The sequence below is a fragment of the Lactuca sativa genome, chromosome 1, assembly GCF_002870075.4.
Source record: "Lactuca sativa cultivar Salinas chromosome 1, Lsat_Salinas_v11, whole genome shotgun sequence".
NCBI classification, from domain to species: Eukaryota; Viridiplantae; Streptophyta; class Magnoliopsida; order Asterales; family Asteraceae; genus Lactuca; species Lactuca sativa.
Window position 1 is genome coordinate 171,858,986 of NC_056623.2, and position 19,263 is coordinate 171,878,248.

The 19,263-nt window shown below is 38.3% G+C and overlaps 1 protein-coding gene across 1 annotated transcript; it reads right to left on the reverse strand.

Annotated features, from left to right (window-relative positions):
- Positions 1-18,288: 18,288 nt before the first annotated feature.
- LOC111891959 (AP-2 complex subunit alpha-2-like) lies at positions 18,289-18,899 on the reverse strand. Its single transcript, XM_023888024.3, has 4 exons — positions 18,815-18,899; positions 18,641-18,747; positions 18,463-18,567; positions 18,289-18,379 (listed from the first exon to the last, which is right to left on the reverse strand). Exons 1-4 carry the CDS (start codon positions 18,821-18,823, stop codon positions 18,289-18,291), a joined length of 312 nt encoding a protein of 103 aa, XP_023743792.2. The 5' UTR covers positions 18,824-18,899.
- Between the last annotated feature and the right edge of the window lie 364 nt (positions 18,900-19,263).

Here is a 19,263-nt window from a genome sequence, read left to right on the forward strand (position 1 = left end):
GCGCCAGATCTTGATGGAGGAGGCGCATAAATCTCGATTCTCTATTCATCTAGGGGCGACGAAGATGTATAGGGATCTTCGTCTAGATTATTGGTGGCCCTGCATGAAGCGGGATGTGGCTTGGTACGTCGAGCGGTGCTTGACCTGCAGGAAGGTCAAGGCCGAACATCAGAGACCGCATGGCAAGATGCAGCCGTTGGACATCCAGTTGTGGAAATGGGAAGATATCACGATGGATTTTTATCATGAAGCTTCCCAGGACCGCGCGTGGAGTAGATTCGTTTTGGGTCATCGTGGATTGATTGACCAAGAGTGCTCATTTTATTCCGATTTAGGAGAGCATATCGGCCGAGAAATTGGCCGACATTTATATTAGGGAGATTGTGGCGAGGCACGGGGTGCCGGTATCGGTTATCTCGGACAGGGATGTGCGTTTTACTTCCAGGTTTTGGAAGAGGTTTCATGACGAGTTGGGCAATCGTTTGCATTTTAGCACCGCCTTTCACCCGCAGAAAGATGGTCAGAGCGAGCAGACCATCCAGACTCTAGAGGATATGTTGCGGGCGTGCGTGCGTGCTAGACTTCGGTGGTAGCTGGGATACCTATCTTCCCTTCGCTGAGTTTTCATATAACAACAACTACCATGCGAGTATTGACCTCCTCCTTTCGAGATGCTCTACAGGAGAAAGTGCAGGACCCCGATTTGTTGGGGCGAGGTCGGTCAGCGCCTCATCGGGAGCACCGAAGTGGTGCTCAAGACGACAGAGTTGATCCAGCAGGTTCGTAGCAGGCTGCAGACTGCGTAGAGTTGGCAGAAGAGTTACGCCGACAGAAGGTGTTCGGACTTGGAGTTTCAGGTGGGTGACATGGTCCTCCTGAAGGTATCACCCTGGAAGGGTGTCATCAGGTTCCGGAAGAGGGGCAAGTTGGGCCCCAGGTTCATTGGTCCTCCTAGGGTTTTGGCCCGGGTGGGTCGGGCCACCTATAGGTTGGATCTTCCCGCAGAGCTTAGCCAGATCCACAACACTTTTCATGTTTCTCAGTTGAGAAAATGTTTGGTGGACGAGTCGGCAGTTGTACCCTTGGAGGATATTCAGGTCGATAGCAACCTGAATTATATCGAGAGACCAGTTGCGATCTTAGATCGAAAGACGAGGACCTTGAGGAACAAGGTGGTTCAGTTAGTGAAGGTGCAGTGGCAGCACCGGAGGGGTTCAGAGTGGACATGGGAGGCGGAGGAGGAGATGAGGGAGCACTACCCAGAGTTGTTTCTGGAGTCAGCAGACTTCGAGGAGGAAGTCTAAGAGAAGTGGGGGAGATTTGTAACGCCCCGTTCCTAGTACGTATTTATTTTGATTAAATGTTCTTTTGGGAAGAGCTACTCGGCGAGTTGTAGCCCTAACTCGCCGAGTAGATGTCGAGTGGATGCGGGATTTAAGTGATCTACTCAGCGAGTCCACGCCTGGACTCGGCGAGTAGGCCAATCAAGAGGAGACCCTAATCATTAGGGTTTGCACCCTATTTAAATGTCCTTACAGCCCCATCTCAGTCCCCATCACCCTCAGAGCATTCCTTATCGAAAACCCTAGCCTCCATTGATAAGTTTGAGTGATTGTCGCCTTGTGAAGGGAGTTTTGGTGCACCTTGGAGCAAGTGGAAGAAGGGAGAAGTTGAAGAGGTCAATGAGGGGGACTTAGATCCAGAACACATTCATTTGTGGTCATCCATTCTGGTAATAAAGTTTCCATCTTGGTTATTGATCTATTAGATCTTGTTTGTCCCTAAATTGTTGCTTTTAAGCCCTAAAACCCCAAATCCTTGAAGAGAAACCTTATGGTCGGGTTATACTTCAAATCTGGACTCTCATTACTTTCTTGAAGTGTTACGTTTCAGTCATATTGGTGATTAAGGTCCCTCTTGAGCTTAGAACCCCATTAAGAGCTTAGTTTGGACATTTGAAGCCCCTAAAGCTATGCATACACGTAAAGTTTGCAACTTTACGTGATAAGCATGCCCTAGAAGCCTAGATCTGTGGTTTGGAGCCGCTGCATGGCTCAAATCAGGTCTCTATAGAAAAAGGACTGAATGAACTTGGCGAGTAGAACGGTGGACACGGTGAGTCCTATGAAGTTAGCCGTGGACTCGGCGAGTTGGAAGAGCAACTCGGCGAGTCCGATGAAGATTGCCTTAGACTCGACGAGTTGTTCTTCAACTCGGTGAGTTTGATGAACTTGGACTTAGTATGTATGCATCGAGGAAGAATGCGTCGAGTGTTCTCTAAGCTCGACAAGTAGAAACGGGTGTAGAACTAGAACAGATGGAAGGGACTCGGCGAGTTGGCGAGCCAACTCGGCGAGTCCGGTCAACCAGAAAGTTGACTTTGACCAGGATGTTGACTTTGACCGGGGGGTAAAATAGTCATTTTACCCTAATATTAGTTATCAGTATCTGACTTAGTGATTTTGGAAATTTTAGCCGGGGAGCTCCGGTTCAGCAGTCAGGCGCTCAGCAAGTAGACTTTCAGCAGCTATTTCGAGGTGAGTTACCTTCCAGTAGCTGTGGGTCTAAGGCCACAATGCCGGCCCACCAGTAGGAGACGTATGATAGATGATTGTCTCTGTGATATCATCTAGGTTTGCTACTACCTGATATGTTAAATGCTAGCATGATATGTTATATGTGACAGTAGTAGAGTTCGGTTGTTAGGACCGGAGGGTAGTCAGACACCCCAGATACGTCTGACAGTATGTGATGTTATGTTTATATGCTAGCATGATCCGTTATATGAGTTAGAGGTAGTAGGAAGGGAGCAGTCCCCGAGTTCGGTTGTTAGGACCGAATGGTAGTTCTGACACCCTAGATATGTCTGATAATATGTTATGTTATGTTATGTGATAGTAGTAGTAGTAGGGGTGAAATAGTCCCCGAGGTTCGGGCGTTAGGACCATAGGGTAGTCAGCACCCCAGAACGTCTTGACACGGGTAGACGGCACCCCAGAATGGTTGCACGGGTTGTCGGCACCCCAGAATGGCCGTACCGGGTAGTCAGGCACCCCAGAATAGCCTGGCAGTATGTATGCTATGTGTTTGTACCTCTTCAGCTAGGGGAAAGGAGCCAACACGGTAGCGGCGTATCACACACACTCTTGTTTTCTGCACTATGGATTTCTTGGATGTACTCTGATTTATTACTATGATATTACCGGTTTTCAGACATGGATTATTGTTATGAATGTTTTGTAATGATGTTTCTACGTATTAATCTAAATTAAAAATGAAATTTTTAACCGGTATTTTTGGGATGTTACAATGGCACTTTTATGAGTTTTAAGATTCGTAAATGTGACCTTTTATGTAACTTGAGGACAAGTTACAAAAACACATTTTATGAACTACCTCTAGATTAATTAAGATTGAAAACAACTAAAACACAAATTTTTTTTATTAATCTAAACTAACTCATAAACCAAGGAAAGATAAAACTTTTGGTAATCCATAACTTATGGAGTTAAATGCTTGTTTTATGATGAAACGTTTCATGTTCCATCACTTAAGAATAAGTTATGGAATTCTTTAAAACATTAATACCAAAATTTTTTAACTCCAAAAAAGCTTTGAATCAATTTTTTTTTAAACCTTTTCATATCCATAACTTATGGAGGTTTCAAAACACTTAAGATCACAACTTTAAAAAAACATTTGAGCTCCAAAATTTTATGACAAAATTTGTAACTCCTTAAAACATTTAGATCAAACTTTTAAAACTAATAAAATAATCATATCATTTTATCTTTTACTAAATTTGACCTAATTCAACTCATATAGAAAATAATTCAAATTTTACAAATAATTAGTTTTTCACAAACACAAGTAATTATCTTAAAATTTGACAAACTTCATGTTTTTTTTTTCTTTTTCTTTTCAACTTTGAAAATCAAACATTTGCATGAATATAACAGAAAACAACCCATGGCTCTGATACCACTGTTGGGTTTTAATATACAACCCTAAATACCTTCGATCTATGTTTTCTTTATTATACATGCAAATATGAAGTTTCCAAGATATTACCCTATACTAGCATACAAATATCGTATACTTTGGTAATAAAATAGATAGAATACATACCTTTTTTGATGTAACTTGTCTTCATGAAGCTTGAGTGCCTAGTGCCCCAATTGTGACACCTCAAATGGTTCACACAACACCATGAACACTTGGAATAACCTTGAGAATAATGATACTTTGGTTCTCTCTAGTGAAATAGGCCTTGCCCTTTTGTGTGCACACACTAGTGCAAATTTCACCAACCAAGGACATCTTTATATAGTGTGGAGATTAGGTTTAAACCCTAATACCTATGACCTTTCATTTCATATGATCCATGGGTTAAACACTCCATGGACTATCCATGAAAGCTTAGCCCAACCTAAATGAACTTGGCCCATCACACACATATATCTTAGAGTCCATATTTAATTAGTTCCTTTTGATCACTTAACTAATTATAAATTAATTCTTGATCAATACTAATTAAATAATATGATTATATATTAATATATTATAACTTATAATATATTAATATAAATCATTAGTATGATTATATATTAATAATATGATCAATACCAATTGTCCCGATGCCATGCAACCCAAATGGACCATGCCGGGTCGGATCAAGTCTTACTAATTATAGTTATGGACTTAGATATTAATCCAACAAAAAGGCCTGTTGATAGAAGAGTATGGTGACTTAGGAACCCTAAGACAACTCTTGAGTCTAGTATGGATAGGTGTGGAAGGTAGTATGGGCATATACTGCCAAAACCATAGGTTCCATACATGAATCAAGAAAAGTCGCATGGTTACTAAGGAACTGGGAAGGATGGATGTTATTTAGAGGTAACATGATAAATTCATATTGATATAGTTCCCCTTTGTATGTTAGCATGGTGCTGATTATTAGAGCAAGAGGTTCTGGTTCTGGATGAGAAGGGTCCAGACCAAGCGAGAGCGACATACGTGATTGGATAGAGACGGAAGTAGTAGTAGCTGTAATCAAGATGATCCTAGAATTGTTCAGAACTTTCAAAACTGAGCTAATTGCTCTGTTCGACGAGTGGTATGTTGATGTTGCTAGTATAGTTGTCGCCACCGCCGCCACTGTTGTCGTTGTTACTGCAGCTTCACCTGGAGATAAGGAAATGCCTTACCGAGAGTTCAATAACACCAAGCCCCCATAATTTAATAGTGTTAGAGATCTAATTACTACAATGAGATGGATATCAGATGTAGAAGGATGATTTTACATATACGCATGCCTCGCTAACCTGAAGTTTAGGTATGTGCAAAATCTCCCCCGTCATGGGATGAAGGACTGGTGGAACTTTGTCACAAAATATTACTCACCGGCTGAGAAGAACATGGAGACCTGGGAGCAGTTTCTAGAAAGGTCAAAGAGGAGTATGTTCCACAGGTAGAAAGGAAGAAACTAGCTTAGGGATTCTTTTTACCCAAGCAAACATCTAAAATGGTGAACGAAATCACCAAGATGTTCATAGAGAAAGCCTTGTTGTGTCGTGAGTATGTGTCCTCAGAACAAGTGAAGATGTCTAGGTACTTAAGCATGCTTAATGATGATATCAGGTATTTTTTATCGAACAATCGATACAAGAATTTAACAGAGATGCAAGAGAATGCTAGGAGGGGAGAGAAGGATTTAGAGAGCCAGAAGAGGTAGACTAAGGCTCCATAACATCCTATAGCCAAGAAATTCAAATATATTGGTTCACAGTTTGTAGGTCAGAAGGGACGCACTTGGAATAAGTATGGGAAGTTTCACGATGGTCCATGTTAGACCGGACCGAGGTGCCTTAATTATGGAAAGGAATGGAATTATGAAAAGGATTGCACATAGAACATGCGCGTGTGATTCAATTACAACCAGTTAGGTCACTTCAAGGTTGAATGTCCTCTTCTGAATCAAACAGGTGCCATGCAAGCTCCAGCACCAGCAACCCTAAGGATAATTGATGGATGTTAGGATAGAGTTGAATCCCCAAGGACTAAAAGGTGAGCCTTTCAGCTCCTAGTAGAAGAAGCCAAGGAGTCACCCGATGTCGTAGTTGGTATGTTTCTAATCAACTCCATATCCGCCTTGGTATTATTTGATTCTAGAGCAAGTCAGTCATTCATATCGCTTAAATTTAGCAAGAACCTTAATAACACAATAGGAAATTTATAACATCCTCTTAGAGTAGAAATAGTTGACGATCGAATAATTAAAGCATCAAAGGTTTATCGTAGTTTTACTCTAAGAATCAGCGATATTAGTTTCCCCATAAATCTCATTCCCATTCCCATATGAAATTAATCGTAACAGTCGGTATTCATTCGTTAAACTAGTTTAAGGGCCTGGTTGATTGTAGGTAGAAGATAGTGTGGGTTCGGACCCTATGTAGGGGAGAATTAACCATCCGGGGAGAGGGATCGAAGAGTAGTTTGATGCTTTTCCCTGCCGCAAGGGCCAGTAGATACCTAAAGCATGGATGCGAGGGATTATTGGCCAATGTAATCGACACTCGAGAGGAGAAGAAGGGAACCATGGCAGAATTACTAATAGTGTGTGAGTTCCCCTATATGTTTCCCGAGGACCTTCCTGGTGTGTCTCTGAAGCATCAAGTATAGTTTAAGATGGATCCAGTTCTCGGTGCGGCACCTATAGCCAAGGTACCATATCGTCTTGCACCCCCAGAGATTCAGAAATTATTTAAACAGCCTCAATCGTTGATGGAAAAGGGATTCATTCGGTTAAGTAGTTCTTTGTGGGGAGCACTGATTTTGTTTGTTAAGAAAAAGGATGGATTGAATAGGATGTGCACCTACTGTAAAGAGGTTAACAAATTCACGGTGTAGAACCGTTATCCCTTACCTAGCATTGACGACTTATTCGACCAACTTCAAGGGGCATCGTAGTTTTCCAAGATATACCTACGTTCAGTATATCACCAGATGAGAGTAAGAGAAGAAGATATACCCAAGACTGATTTCAGAACTAGGTATGGTCATTATGAGTTTGTAGTGATGCCTTTCATGCTCACGAATGCACCCGCCACATTCATGGACTTAAAGAACCAAGTATGTAGACCTATGTTTAATCGATCGGTAATCGTGTTTAATGAGGATATATTGGTCTTTTTAAAGACTTAAGATCAACATAAAGAACACCTTAGAGAGGTACCCGAGGTTCTGAGGAAGGAGAATATGTAAGCAAAGTTCTCTAAATGTCAGTTCTAGTTATAAGAGGTCCAATTCCTTGGTCACCTTGTTAACCAGGATGGTATTCTAGTAGATCCGACCAAAATAGAGGTCGTAATGTGATGGTCGGTCCCAACTACTCCCTCAGAAATTCGAAGCTTTCTAGGGTTAGCAGGATACTAACAAAGATTCATTCAAGACTTTTCCACGATTACGGTACCAATGACCCGTTTAACGAAGAAAGGAGTTACTTTTCGTTTTCGCCTCGAGCAATAATTGGCATTTGAAACGTTGAAGCAAAACTTATGTGAAGCTCCAGTGTTAGCCATCCCAAAAGGTGTTGACGACATGGTAATTTACTGGGATGCATTAATCATGTGTTTCATAGTCGGTTTCATAGTCGTCCTCATGTAGCGAGGTCGAGTAATAGCATATGCCTCGAGACAGTTGAAGCCTCACGAAGCTAACACGTTAAATCATAAGACAACCAGTATGCCAATGAAGGGTGCTTGCTTAAGGATGACGGTGATCACTCTGGTACTCGAGATAATCAAGCAAGCTCAGAGCAAAGAAGTAAAGGAAGAGAACCAAAAAAGCGAAAGAATTGTAGGACATATATCAGCTTTTGACGTAGATAGTCATGGGTTGTTGACTCTACATTGCAGGATTTAGGTTCCATACTTAAGAAGAACTCAACAAATAATGATGGATGATGCACACAATTCCAAGTTCTCAATTCATCTAGGAGCTACAAATATGTACAGGGACCTCATACACAGTTATTGGTGGGCCTATATGAAAAGAGGTGTAGCATGGTATGTCGAGAGGTGTCTCACATGTCGGACGGTCAAGGCCAAACACTAGATGTCACATGGAAAATTACAACCTCTTTATATCTCGAAGCGGAAGTGGGAGTAGATAACAATGGACTTTATCACCAAGCTACCAAGGACTCCTGGGGGAATAGACACTATCTGGGTGATAGTGGATATATTAACCAAGAGTGCCCACTTCTTTCCTATTCAGGAAAGCTTTTCGACTAAAAGGCTTTAGGAGATTTATGTTAAGTAAATAGGCTCTTGGCATGGAGTACCAGTTTTGCTAATCTCTAATAGAGATGTCCATTTCACTTATCGATTTTAGAGGAAGTTTCATGATAAGTTGGGTACACGGTTGCATATCAACACAACTTATCACCCTCAGACCAATGGGCAGGATGAAAGGACTACACAAGCTCTTGAGGATATACCAGTACAAGAATAATGTGATTCTGCTATGAAAGGAATCTGTTGCGAAAAGCTGAAATTCCATTGCAAAAGACGAATAGCGATGGAATTTGCGACGACCAATTTTTGTCCCAAAAAAACCCCATAGCGAGGATTTGCTAGGGAAACAATCATTATGTCACAAATGTGACAACGGAATGAAATCTGTTGTAGATGGTATTTCGTCGTGGATTCCGTTGTAGGATTCCATCACAATTTTTGTGGTAGTTATTCCATAACAAATTCCATTGTAGTTAATCCCTAGCAAAATCGGCGGTGATGAATCCTTAGCAAATTTCATGGTGATGAATCCATAGCGAATTTCATGCTGATGAATCCCTAGAAAATTTCATGTAGTAATATATGAAAAACAAAAATAACAAAAAAATCAAATAACACAATATCATAAAATAATACAATAATTATTTATTACATGGAAAATGGAAAGTGGCTACACTAAAATAAATAATTTGCAATAAACATATCAACACTTTATAACCTACTAGTTTTCTTGTTCTCTACTAACATTAATAAGATCCATTGCCGATTTAAGTTGTTTATCAAGTTGCTCGACTCTTGCATTGTATTGGTCTTCTTGGGCCTTCATTATTTCTCTAAGCTCTTCGTTTTGCTCTTTTTTTGGCCACAAGCTCCCTCAATTCTTCCATTAATCTTGGTAACCGCCTTTGCATAAGAGTATAATCCATAAAGTCTTATTTTTTGTCATGACCACCAACAACATCATAAAATATTTTGTCATCCTCAAATTCAGCACCTTCAACTTCCAACTCTTCCCGCTTTTCTGTATAGGTTGCCAGCAAAATAATAATAATTTAAATTAAAAGATATCAAAGTTATGAGTGAAGTTAAGGAGTAGATACAATATAAAAAGATTAATTGCACTGAAATGTATATTACATGAATTTGTCTATCTTTTTCATTTGTAGATGTGACTCCATCGTGATTCTTCATGTGTGTATTTACGAATAGTACACATAAATATAAATATTTATGTACCATTAAAAATGGTTATTTCCATAAAAGACCCTATATTCTGACATTTTTTCTTTTTAAACCTAAAATTTTTTTCTTTTCCGAAAAAGACCCAACTTTTATGTGTTATTTGTTATTTCAGACCTAGCAGGTCACCAATAGGTAAATTATGTATTTTTGTTTCATAAAAGACCCTATATTTTGTAGTTGTTTCCATTTTAGACCTAAAATGTTTTTTTTTCAAAATAAACTCAACATTAAAATTGATTATAATCGCAATTATATAAGGTACTCCTTGACTACACCGAAAAAGAAAGTATACATGTATATACTAAAAAATGTTATCTAATCTATTATCTTTTGAGCGAATATAACTTAATATAATTGCAAAATTTTATTTTTGTCTAAAAGATATAATTAAACTTTATATTGGATATATATATATATATATATATATATATATATATATATATATATTATATCATTAAACATGATATATTGTTTATAAAAAATGTTATTATTACCAATAATAAAAAGTTTGATGTTAATTTGATTTTTTTGGTAACATGGATAATACATGGCTAAGAAGAATCTTTTAGCATAATAACAAATTTTTTATTTATAGAAAAAAAATATAATATAATTTAACAAACTATAGTTTGTCTATTATACTTATTTGGTGAGTTTGGACATATTTCCCTCTCTCACTTTTCAATATTATTTTTTTGGCCAAATTTTTTAGTCAATTTTTTTTAACAGTTAACAAAGGCACTCACTATCATACTCCTAAACCAAAGCTATAGAATATTTTGTAGCATTAACCAATTACTAAATAATATGTTATAATTATATCTAATAAACACATAAAAATATTAATCCTAAACATTGTATTAGTTTTGTTTAGATATATGAGATTCAAGTTTAAGACTTTCTTAAAAAATGTTAACATCACATATGAATACATAAAACTATATTTTGGGAATGTGGTGAAAATGAGCAAAACTGACAAAACTATAAATTTTTTTTGTAGAGAAAAGAAAATTGAATAGTTGGCCTACCACCTTATTTTATTAATCTATCTTATGTATACATGGTCTTTAGATCAATACATGGTGTTTGTATATCAATGTTATTGAATCTTAACGATAATCATATTAATTAGCAAAATAAAATTTAGGATTTCATTTTAATTTGAAAGGATATAATCCAGTTTTTATGCATGAACGAAGTTAAGCTTCATTAAATCGGTGTAGTTAAGTACCTTATACAACTAGTGTTAAAGGTTGTAACCAATTTTAAAGTTAAGTTTATTTTGAAAAAAAAAACATTTTAGGTTTAAACTGGAACAAGTACAAAATGTAGGGTTTTTATGAAATGAAAATACATTATTTCCCTTTTGGTAACCTACTAGGGTCTAAAATAAGAACTAATAGGTAAAAGTTGGGTCTTTTTCGGAAAAGAAAAAAGTTTTAGGTCTAAAAAGAAAAATAATCAAAATATAAGGTCTTTTATCGAAATAACCCTAAAAAAACTCACCAAATAAGAAGTTATCTTCAAATGATTTCTGGATCCAGCGTTATGGGTAGGTTGTGCGATTCCATCAGCCACACCGTTACGACTATTTTTCTTGTTATGCTCGGATTTCAGCTTGTATTAATCTGTATTCCATTTTGCCTGTTAGAAATTCTAAACTGTTTGTGAAATATGAGTTGGTTTAAAGGTATGCGGATTTCTATTTCGGCTATGCATGTTGTAAAGATATTGGCCATAACTTTGTGTCATTTTACTTGCCTAAGCTCGCCTCACATGGGTAATGGCTTATCCCTAACATATGATATATCTTTAAAACAAAATTGTCAATTACAATCAGCTTTGATGTGGACAATTAGCAGATTTCCATTGTATGCAATGTAGTCAGGATGGTCTACATCAGGTAAGCTAGCATGTGCACATTGTGGGAAACATACATAAGCACTCAGACTAAATAATGGTAATAAGATGTCATGGTTTGACTTTCATAAAATACTTCTATAGGTAAATCACCCATATAGAAAGGATAAAAATAAGTTGAAGAGGAATTTTGAAGTGACAGAAGGTCCTCCTCCAACTAAGAATGGTGAACAAACTTTAAGGGAAACTGAACAATTAGGTTTGATAAAAGTGACTGAACTAAATTTTGATGATGCAAACAAAGCATGTATCGATAATGGTTGGAAAAAGAAAAGCATATCTTGGGATTTACTGTATTGGAAAACAAACCTCATTAGACATAATTTTGATGTTATGCATATTGTGAAAAATCTATTCGAGAACGTTTTTTACACTTTAATGGATGTTAAAGCAAAGACAAAGGAAAATGCAGCAGTGAGAAGAGATCTGAAACTCTATTGTAGGAAGAGAAAAGGATTCGAAGATGATCAAAGAGCATACTATGATCTAGACAAGAATCAAAAGAAACCCATATGTAAATGGGTGGAGAATTTGCATTTCCCCGATGGTTATGTTTCTAATATGGGGAGGTTTGTTGATTTAACCGTATGTAGACTATTCAAAATGAAAATCCACGATTGTCATGTTTTAAAGAAAAGATTGATGCCAATTACATTTTGTGAGATGCTGCCAAAACATGTGTGGGAAACATTCACAGAGCTAAGTCTTTTCTTCAAAACATTAACAGAAACATCAATCACAACAAAAGACATGGAAAGGATTGAAGCCGAGATCCCAATAAATCTATGTAAATTAGAGACAACATTTGTCCCTAGTATATTTAACTCCATGGAACATCTACCAGTACATTTTCCATATGAAGCGAAGAACTAGGCCCTGTCCAATATCATTAAATGTATCCATTTGACAGGTTTGTATGTTACATCAAAATGTATGTTGCTATTTTTGTAAGTCATATCTATAAGTTAATATACATTTTTTGACTGAGCTCCTCATGAAGATCCAATCTGTAGGCGACCTTGCCAAACCTGGCAATAACCCGGAATGGCTTAATATATCAGGGACCCAACTTCCCCCTTTTCCTGAAGCGAATCACACCTTTCAGAGGAAAGACCTTCAGCAACACCATGTCACCGACCTGAAACTCCAACTCAGATCGACGTCGTTTGACATAGCTCATCTGCCGACTCTGAGTAGTCTGCAATCGCTGCCTAATCTGCTAAATCATATCTAAAGTGTCAAGGACCAACTCGGTCCACCCCATAACCCTGTGACATACCTCGCCCCAACAGACTGGGGTACGACACCTTCGTCCATACAAAAGCTCAAAAGGCAGAGTACCAATGCTGGAGTGAAACCTGTTGTTGTATGAGAACTCTTCAAGAGGCGGGTAAGAGTCCTAGCTCCCACCAAAATCAATGACACAGGCTCGCAATATATCCTCAAGAGTTTGTATCGTCTGCTCACTCTTGTCTTCGGTCTTCGGATGATAAGTTGTGCTGAAGTGTATCCTAGTGCCCAGTTCCTCATGGAACTTCTGCCAAAAACGGGAGGTGAACCAAACATCACAGTCTGAAACAATGGAGATCGGAACCCCATGGAGAGCAACGATCTCGCGAATATACACATCGGCCAACTTCTCGGCCGATGACCTCTCCTGAATCACCAGGAAATCAGAACTCTTGGTCAATCGATCCACGATGACCCGAATAGCATCAAAACCCTTTCGGCAACTTGGTGATGAAATCCATCAAAAAATACTCCCATTTCCACATGGGAACCTCTAGAGGTTGCAGCTTGCCATGCGACCTCTAATGCTCGACCTTGACCATCGTGCAAGTCAAGCACCTCTCAACGTACCATGCGGTCTCCCTGTTCATACATGGCCATCAATAGCTCAATCTCAGATCTCGATACATCTTGGTGGCCCCCGGATGGATAGAAAAACGAGACTTGTGAGCCTCCTCCAACAAAATCTATCTGACGCCACCAGACATAGGGACCCATACTCGACCACAACGAGTCAACAATCTACGAGTATCCATGACAAATCTGGTGATCTCACCCGTGATCCTCTCAATCTTCCAGTTCTCTTCCCGAACACCCTCAACCTAAACCTCCCTAATCAATCCCAAAAGCGGAGAATCCATTGATATACTCATACATGACACCCCATCAGAAGGTCCAGCCGCATTGCGCCTCAAGGAATCCACCACCACATTCGCTTTACCTGGATGGTAAAGGATGTCACAGTCATAATCCTTGACCACGTCCCCCCACCTGCGGTGCCTCATGTTCAGGTTCGGATGATCCATAATGTGTCTCAAGCTCTTGTGATCCGTGTAGACGGTAAAGCAGACCCCATAAAGATAATGCCACCAAATCTTGAGGGCAAAAATCATATCCCCCAAATCGAGATCATGCGTGGGATACCTCGTTTCATGCGACTTCAGCTGCCGCGAAGCATAAGCTATCAGTCGTCCTCTCTTCATGAGGAACACCCCCAATCTAGTGATGGACGCATCACAGAAGACCATAAAATCCTCAATTCCCTCCAGGAGGGTCAAAACTAGGGCCTCGCATAGCCTCTGTCGAAGGGTCTCAAATGTTGTCTGGTGCTCAGGGCCACACCGGAAATCCACCCCTTTCCTCGTCAGACGAGTGTCGGTACTCCAATCTTAGAGAAATCCTGAATAAATCTATGGTAGTACCCTGCCAATCCCAAGAAACTCCTGGTATCCAAGGGAGATTTTGGAATCTCCCACTGCATCACTGCGTCGATCTTAGCCGGATCGACCAATATCCCATCTTGGTTAATGAGATGTCCAAGGAACTAAACCTCTCGCAACCAAAAATCACACTTTGGGAACTTGGCATAAAGAGATTCTCGCCTCAAAACCCCCACAAGCATGCGAAAAAGCTCCTCATGTTGCTCTCTGGTCTTGAAATATACCAAGATATCATCAATAAACACGATAACCAAATGATCAAGCATCGGCCTACATACGTAATTCATCAAATCCATATATACTGTAGGCACATTGGTGAGCCCAAATGGCACCACCACGAACTTGTAATGCCCATAATGAGTCCAGAATGTGGTCTTCTCCACATCCTCCTCTCTCACCCAAACATGAAGACAACTGGACATCAGATCTATCTTGGAGAAACAAGATGTACCCTACAACTGATCACTACTAGAAAAAAGGCCTTTTACGACGCGCAAAATGCGACGCTCATTGATCTATGTTACGCAAAGGAGAGTGAAATTAGAAAAATGTCATCTCTTCAAAAAATTTAAGGATAGAAGACACGTATTATTGCGCGCCCTTAAATTAGTGTCTAAAAAAAACACGGAGGGCACCTATAACAAAATGCGCGTCGTCTAAGGATGTCGCTTTATATTTTTTAATGGAACGCGCGTTCCATCCTTTAATAGTGGGGGAAAGGGGGAAATGAAATTCTGAAAAAATTAAAAACCCCGCCATGCTCTCCTCTACCTTCTTTCAATCGTTCTTCTCTCTCTCTCTCTCTCAATCAAATACCAAAAATTGACTATTTTTGGAACTAGGGTTCCGGTTCTTAGTGAAATCGAAGGTTTTTTGGTCACCAGGCCATGAAATTGATCAAAGGGGTACAGTTTAGAGTGATTTCCATATCAAGTAGAACAGTAGCTCCATTAAAGTCAAGGTCTCGAAACTCCATGGTCAATCACCATCAACATTCTACTTCTTTATTTGTTCCAGAGGTTTGTCTTCCTTTATTACGAGTTTTATAACCTTTTTAATCAAACTCAATTATCCCTCGATACCTAATGTTATCTTTTGCGTTGTTGCTTCTGCTCTGTTCTTCTTGAAACCTCCCCACACTCTCATGTCGAAACATAATTTATGATATCAAGTTGGAAATCAATAGAAATGGCTATGAAGGTCGGTTGGGTTGGACGATTCTCTGGAGGATGAGAGAGATTTGGACATGGCAGATCGTAGGGCTACAGAGATTGAGCTTGATACCATGGAGGGTTTTGCGTCAAGGGAAAAGCTCCACCATCATCTCAACGACCAAGGTTGGTTAGGGTTTCTGTTTTTTTTTTTTTTCTGTTTTTTCTTTTTCTCCTTCCCCAGTTGAAAATTCTCTTTGGTATGTGCTAGTTCTCTCTCCAGCTTCTCATTTTTTAAGATTAATTGTTAGTGGAAATAGGTTTTAGATTCATTGAAATGTTCTCTTTTGCTTCCTTTTCTCTAATGAGCATTATCTCTTCTATTTCATATCTAATTTATATGGTCTGATTCTCTTTTTGTTTATTGGGTTTTATGTGTTAATCTGTGATAAAAATAAGTTCACTTTTTTGTGCAGGTTTCTTGACTTGAAGTTTAGTTTGTCTATCATATTTAGAGATAATAAACGAGTCTCTGGGAGGTATGCAATGAGCTTTAAGTAGGTCAATTAATAGATCCCATGAATCCAAGTGCACCACTTGCATGAGTTGGATGAAGTTGTGGGTTACATGAGCCTGTGTTACCCTTTTGGGCTAACTGCCTCGGTTCTGTTTGGAAGACATCATAAGGCCATATTACAATCTCCAAAAAAAACTTTCCTTGTTCTTCTTTGCTTTAACTTCATCAGCCTCCAGATCTAATATTAATTTTTCTCTTAGATTCAGAAATTGATAAATCTCTTAAACAAGGTTTATCCCATTTTTTTCTTCAGTAGTGTAGAAAGACATGTTGCCAATGTATACGGTTGTTGAATTTTGGAGTGCGTGTTCATATTCTTATTGTGTTCCTGGAAACCTTTTGTCACGATACGCTGAAATCTTTGTTGGATCCTGTAACATTAACATAGGTAATGAATAGAATGCACACTGATAAGTGATATTGGTAATTTAGTAATTTTAAAAATAGGAAAAATATTGGATATTACCTTGAACAGCAACGCCATTGCACCTTATCTGAAAATGAAGACAAGTAGTATATTGTGTTGTTACTCTCGAGTTAATAGTTACACATGCTTATAGAAACAAATCTGATGATGTTTAAATTAGTATGACTATCACATTTGTTGAATGAAATTATTCTTACAGAACCAACTCTGATGATGTTTAAATTAGATGAGAAGCTGAAGTTGATAGAATCTCGTCTGGAAAGCAAAGTATTTACTAAACCACCTCAATACTCAACCCCTTTTACATTGTTTTCATCATATTGTTACATATAACAAGATACACTTTTTGTTATTGTAGAATTGAGGGCCCACTTCAGGCTTACATCCTCGTTGACGTACATCACGTGATATTCCTTCGGTGTGGAGTTAAGAATTTGGGGGTTTCTTTCAAGAAGCAAGTAAAATGTACAGCAACTAAAGTTTACTTGGTCTCAAATTCTTCTTGCCCAGGTTGTTTTTCTTCCCTCATTGTACTTTTAGTTTTCCCGCATCTTCTTATAGTTCCGAGATGCTTTTCATGTGCTTATAAGCTTGTTGGTGTTTACAAACTTATTGGCACGCATAAACTCATTTATATCTTGTAATCAGCTTCATGTTTAATAAGAATATATATTGCGCATTTTGATTGTAGTCTGAGGCTTGTAAGGTTTTCAGGTCATATTGAATTAAAACTGCATAGGCTAAGTTGATGAACTGTTGTGAAGTGTATGTTGCTTTATGCTAATATATGTTTATGTTTTCAGGTTCCAATGGATCCAAAACAGCCAAACACAGGACTCTTTGTGGGTCTAAATAAAGGGCATGTTGTCACCAAGAAGGAATTAGCACCTCGTCCTTCCGACAGAAAAGGGGTAAGTAACAAATCATGATATCTAAATTGTGTTGAGTTTCTTTTGGTTAAATTAATGGTTGTGTTTCTTTGGATTATATATAGAAAACAAGCATAAGATCACACTTCGTGAGAAACCTTATCATGTATATTTGAGATCTTTTGTCTTTAAAATAAAGGGCTTTGAATCATACCTTGAGCTATAGAACTCAAACGGAATCACGGGTGCCTATGATTCTGTTTTCCATCAGATCTATAGTCATATTGTAAAAATCATACCTTGAGCTATAAAACTCAAACGGACCCCAAACCAGTTCCCAAAGTTCACAAATTGAGTTGGCTAACTTTCTTAAGCAGGCCAACCTCACTAGTAAGGACTTTATCTATGTGCAAGAATGGAATCTTTGCTGTTAGGTCTGATTCGGGTCTGTTCTGATATGTCATTTTGTTTTCATCATTTATAAGGCTTGGAAAAGGATCCAGAGTGATTCCAAGTTTCTATATGTTCCTGATATTATGAATTTAAGATCTGGAGCAGATGGGGTGTTATTCCAATTATAAATTGGTTAGAATTGATCCAGACTCCAGATCAGTGGGCAGTCACCAGCTTTTACTAGTGTTGTGATTGTCCACAATGTGAATTTTATATCCGGAGCTTGGGAAATGCTTTTCATTCAATTCAAACTCTGAGACTTTCATTTGTATGTCCTTTACTTCTCTGAATTTTGGTATGGACGAATTCTACTTACAAGTTGGGTAGAATTGGCCAACCTCACTTGACTGTCTTGTTGGAGACAGAAGTGATACACCTTTTTGTAAAATTCATATTTAATTCATCCTTTGGAGTTAGAAGGAGTTCTTTATAGTTCTGGAATCCTGAATAATCATAGTTTCCTATAAAATTTAGTTAAAGCTATGTTTCTGTTTTAGATTTTGGAGTAAATCCATTTTGAACAGCAGGTCTGTTTTAGAGACGTTGCTGTGATTACTCTTTTCTCAACTCATAGCTTCATTACTTCTCCTTTCTAACCTTTAGTCCTTCTAAGATGGGTTTTAAAAGTTTAAAATTTTTGCAAGTGTGCTATTGAAAATGAATAGCTGTATAGCTCTTTGTTGTATCTCAGTATCAATGCATGTTTCATATCTGTCAATGTGTGTGAAATTAAATATTATCAAATTTTGCATATACAAAAAAAAAAGTGTAGCTCCTATTTATTATAAACTCACTTGCTGAATATTGCCCAGATCTGGTTTTGTAATTCGGGATCTGGTGGTTGAGAGTGCATCAAAATCTTTGCGTATGTTGAGAGAAGAATGGATATTGTTGGAGTCCTGTAGAAACAAAAAAAGATATAGATGATGATCACAAAAGAAAACATAGATGTATAGAAATAGAAATACTCACGATACAGTAGGAAGCTTCTCATGTATAATGACAAAAATGTCCTTTGGGCTACACCCAGGTCGTCTGGCCAAAAGATGGTTGTATTCTCCAAGCAGATAAGCGCTAACCTGCATAATGACATCAGCATACAGTTGTCTATATTTGTGTAGGAAATATAAGATATAATCTACATACCTTCACCATTGTCTCATGTATTGCAGGCTTATCAAGATATTCTCTAGCTTTGAGAGCTGCATAAGGCTAATGATTAAAAAAAGAAAAGTGAGTCAGTAGTAAGTCCTATGAACTTTAATAATGCAGATACCAATCTACATTCTACAATACCAAATTAATTAGAATATTCATGAATCAGAATGGAGATTCTAAAGATCATCATCCAAATGCACCAAAATTTAAGATCGAACCACTATTAATGAAGGTATTCTACTGGGCTAGGATGCTTGTTGTTTGGATATGGAGCCATGGAAGAACTTGGACCCTTCTGTGTTAACAGTGATGGAAAAACACTCTACCCCAACCACTATGCATGGAACAATGGTAACAAAAATTCCTTTAATTACTATGTCCCATTCACATCACTTATAATCTTAGTCCCTGTCTTGCAGGTGCATGCCTAACCCTAT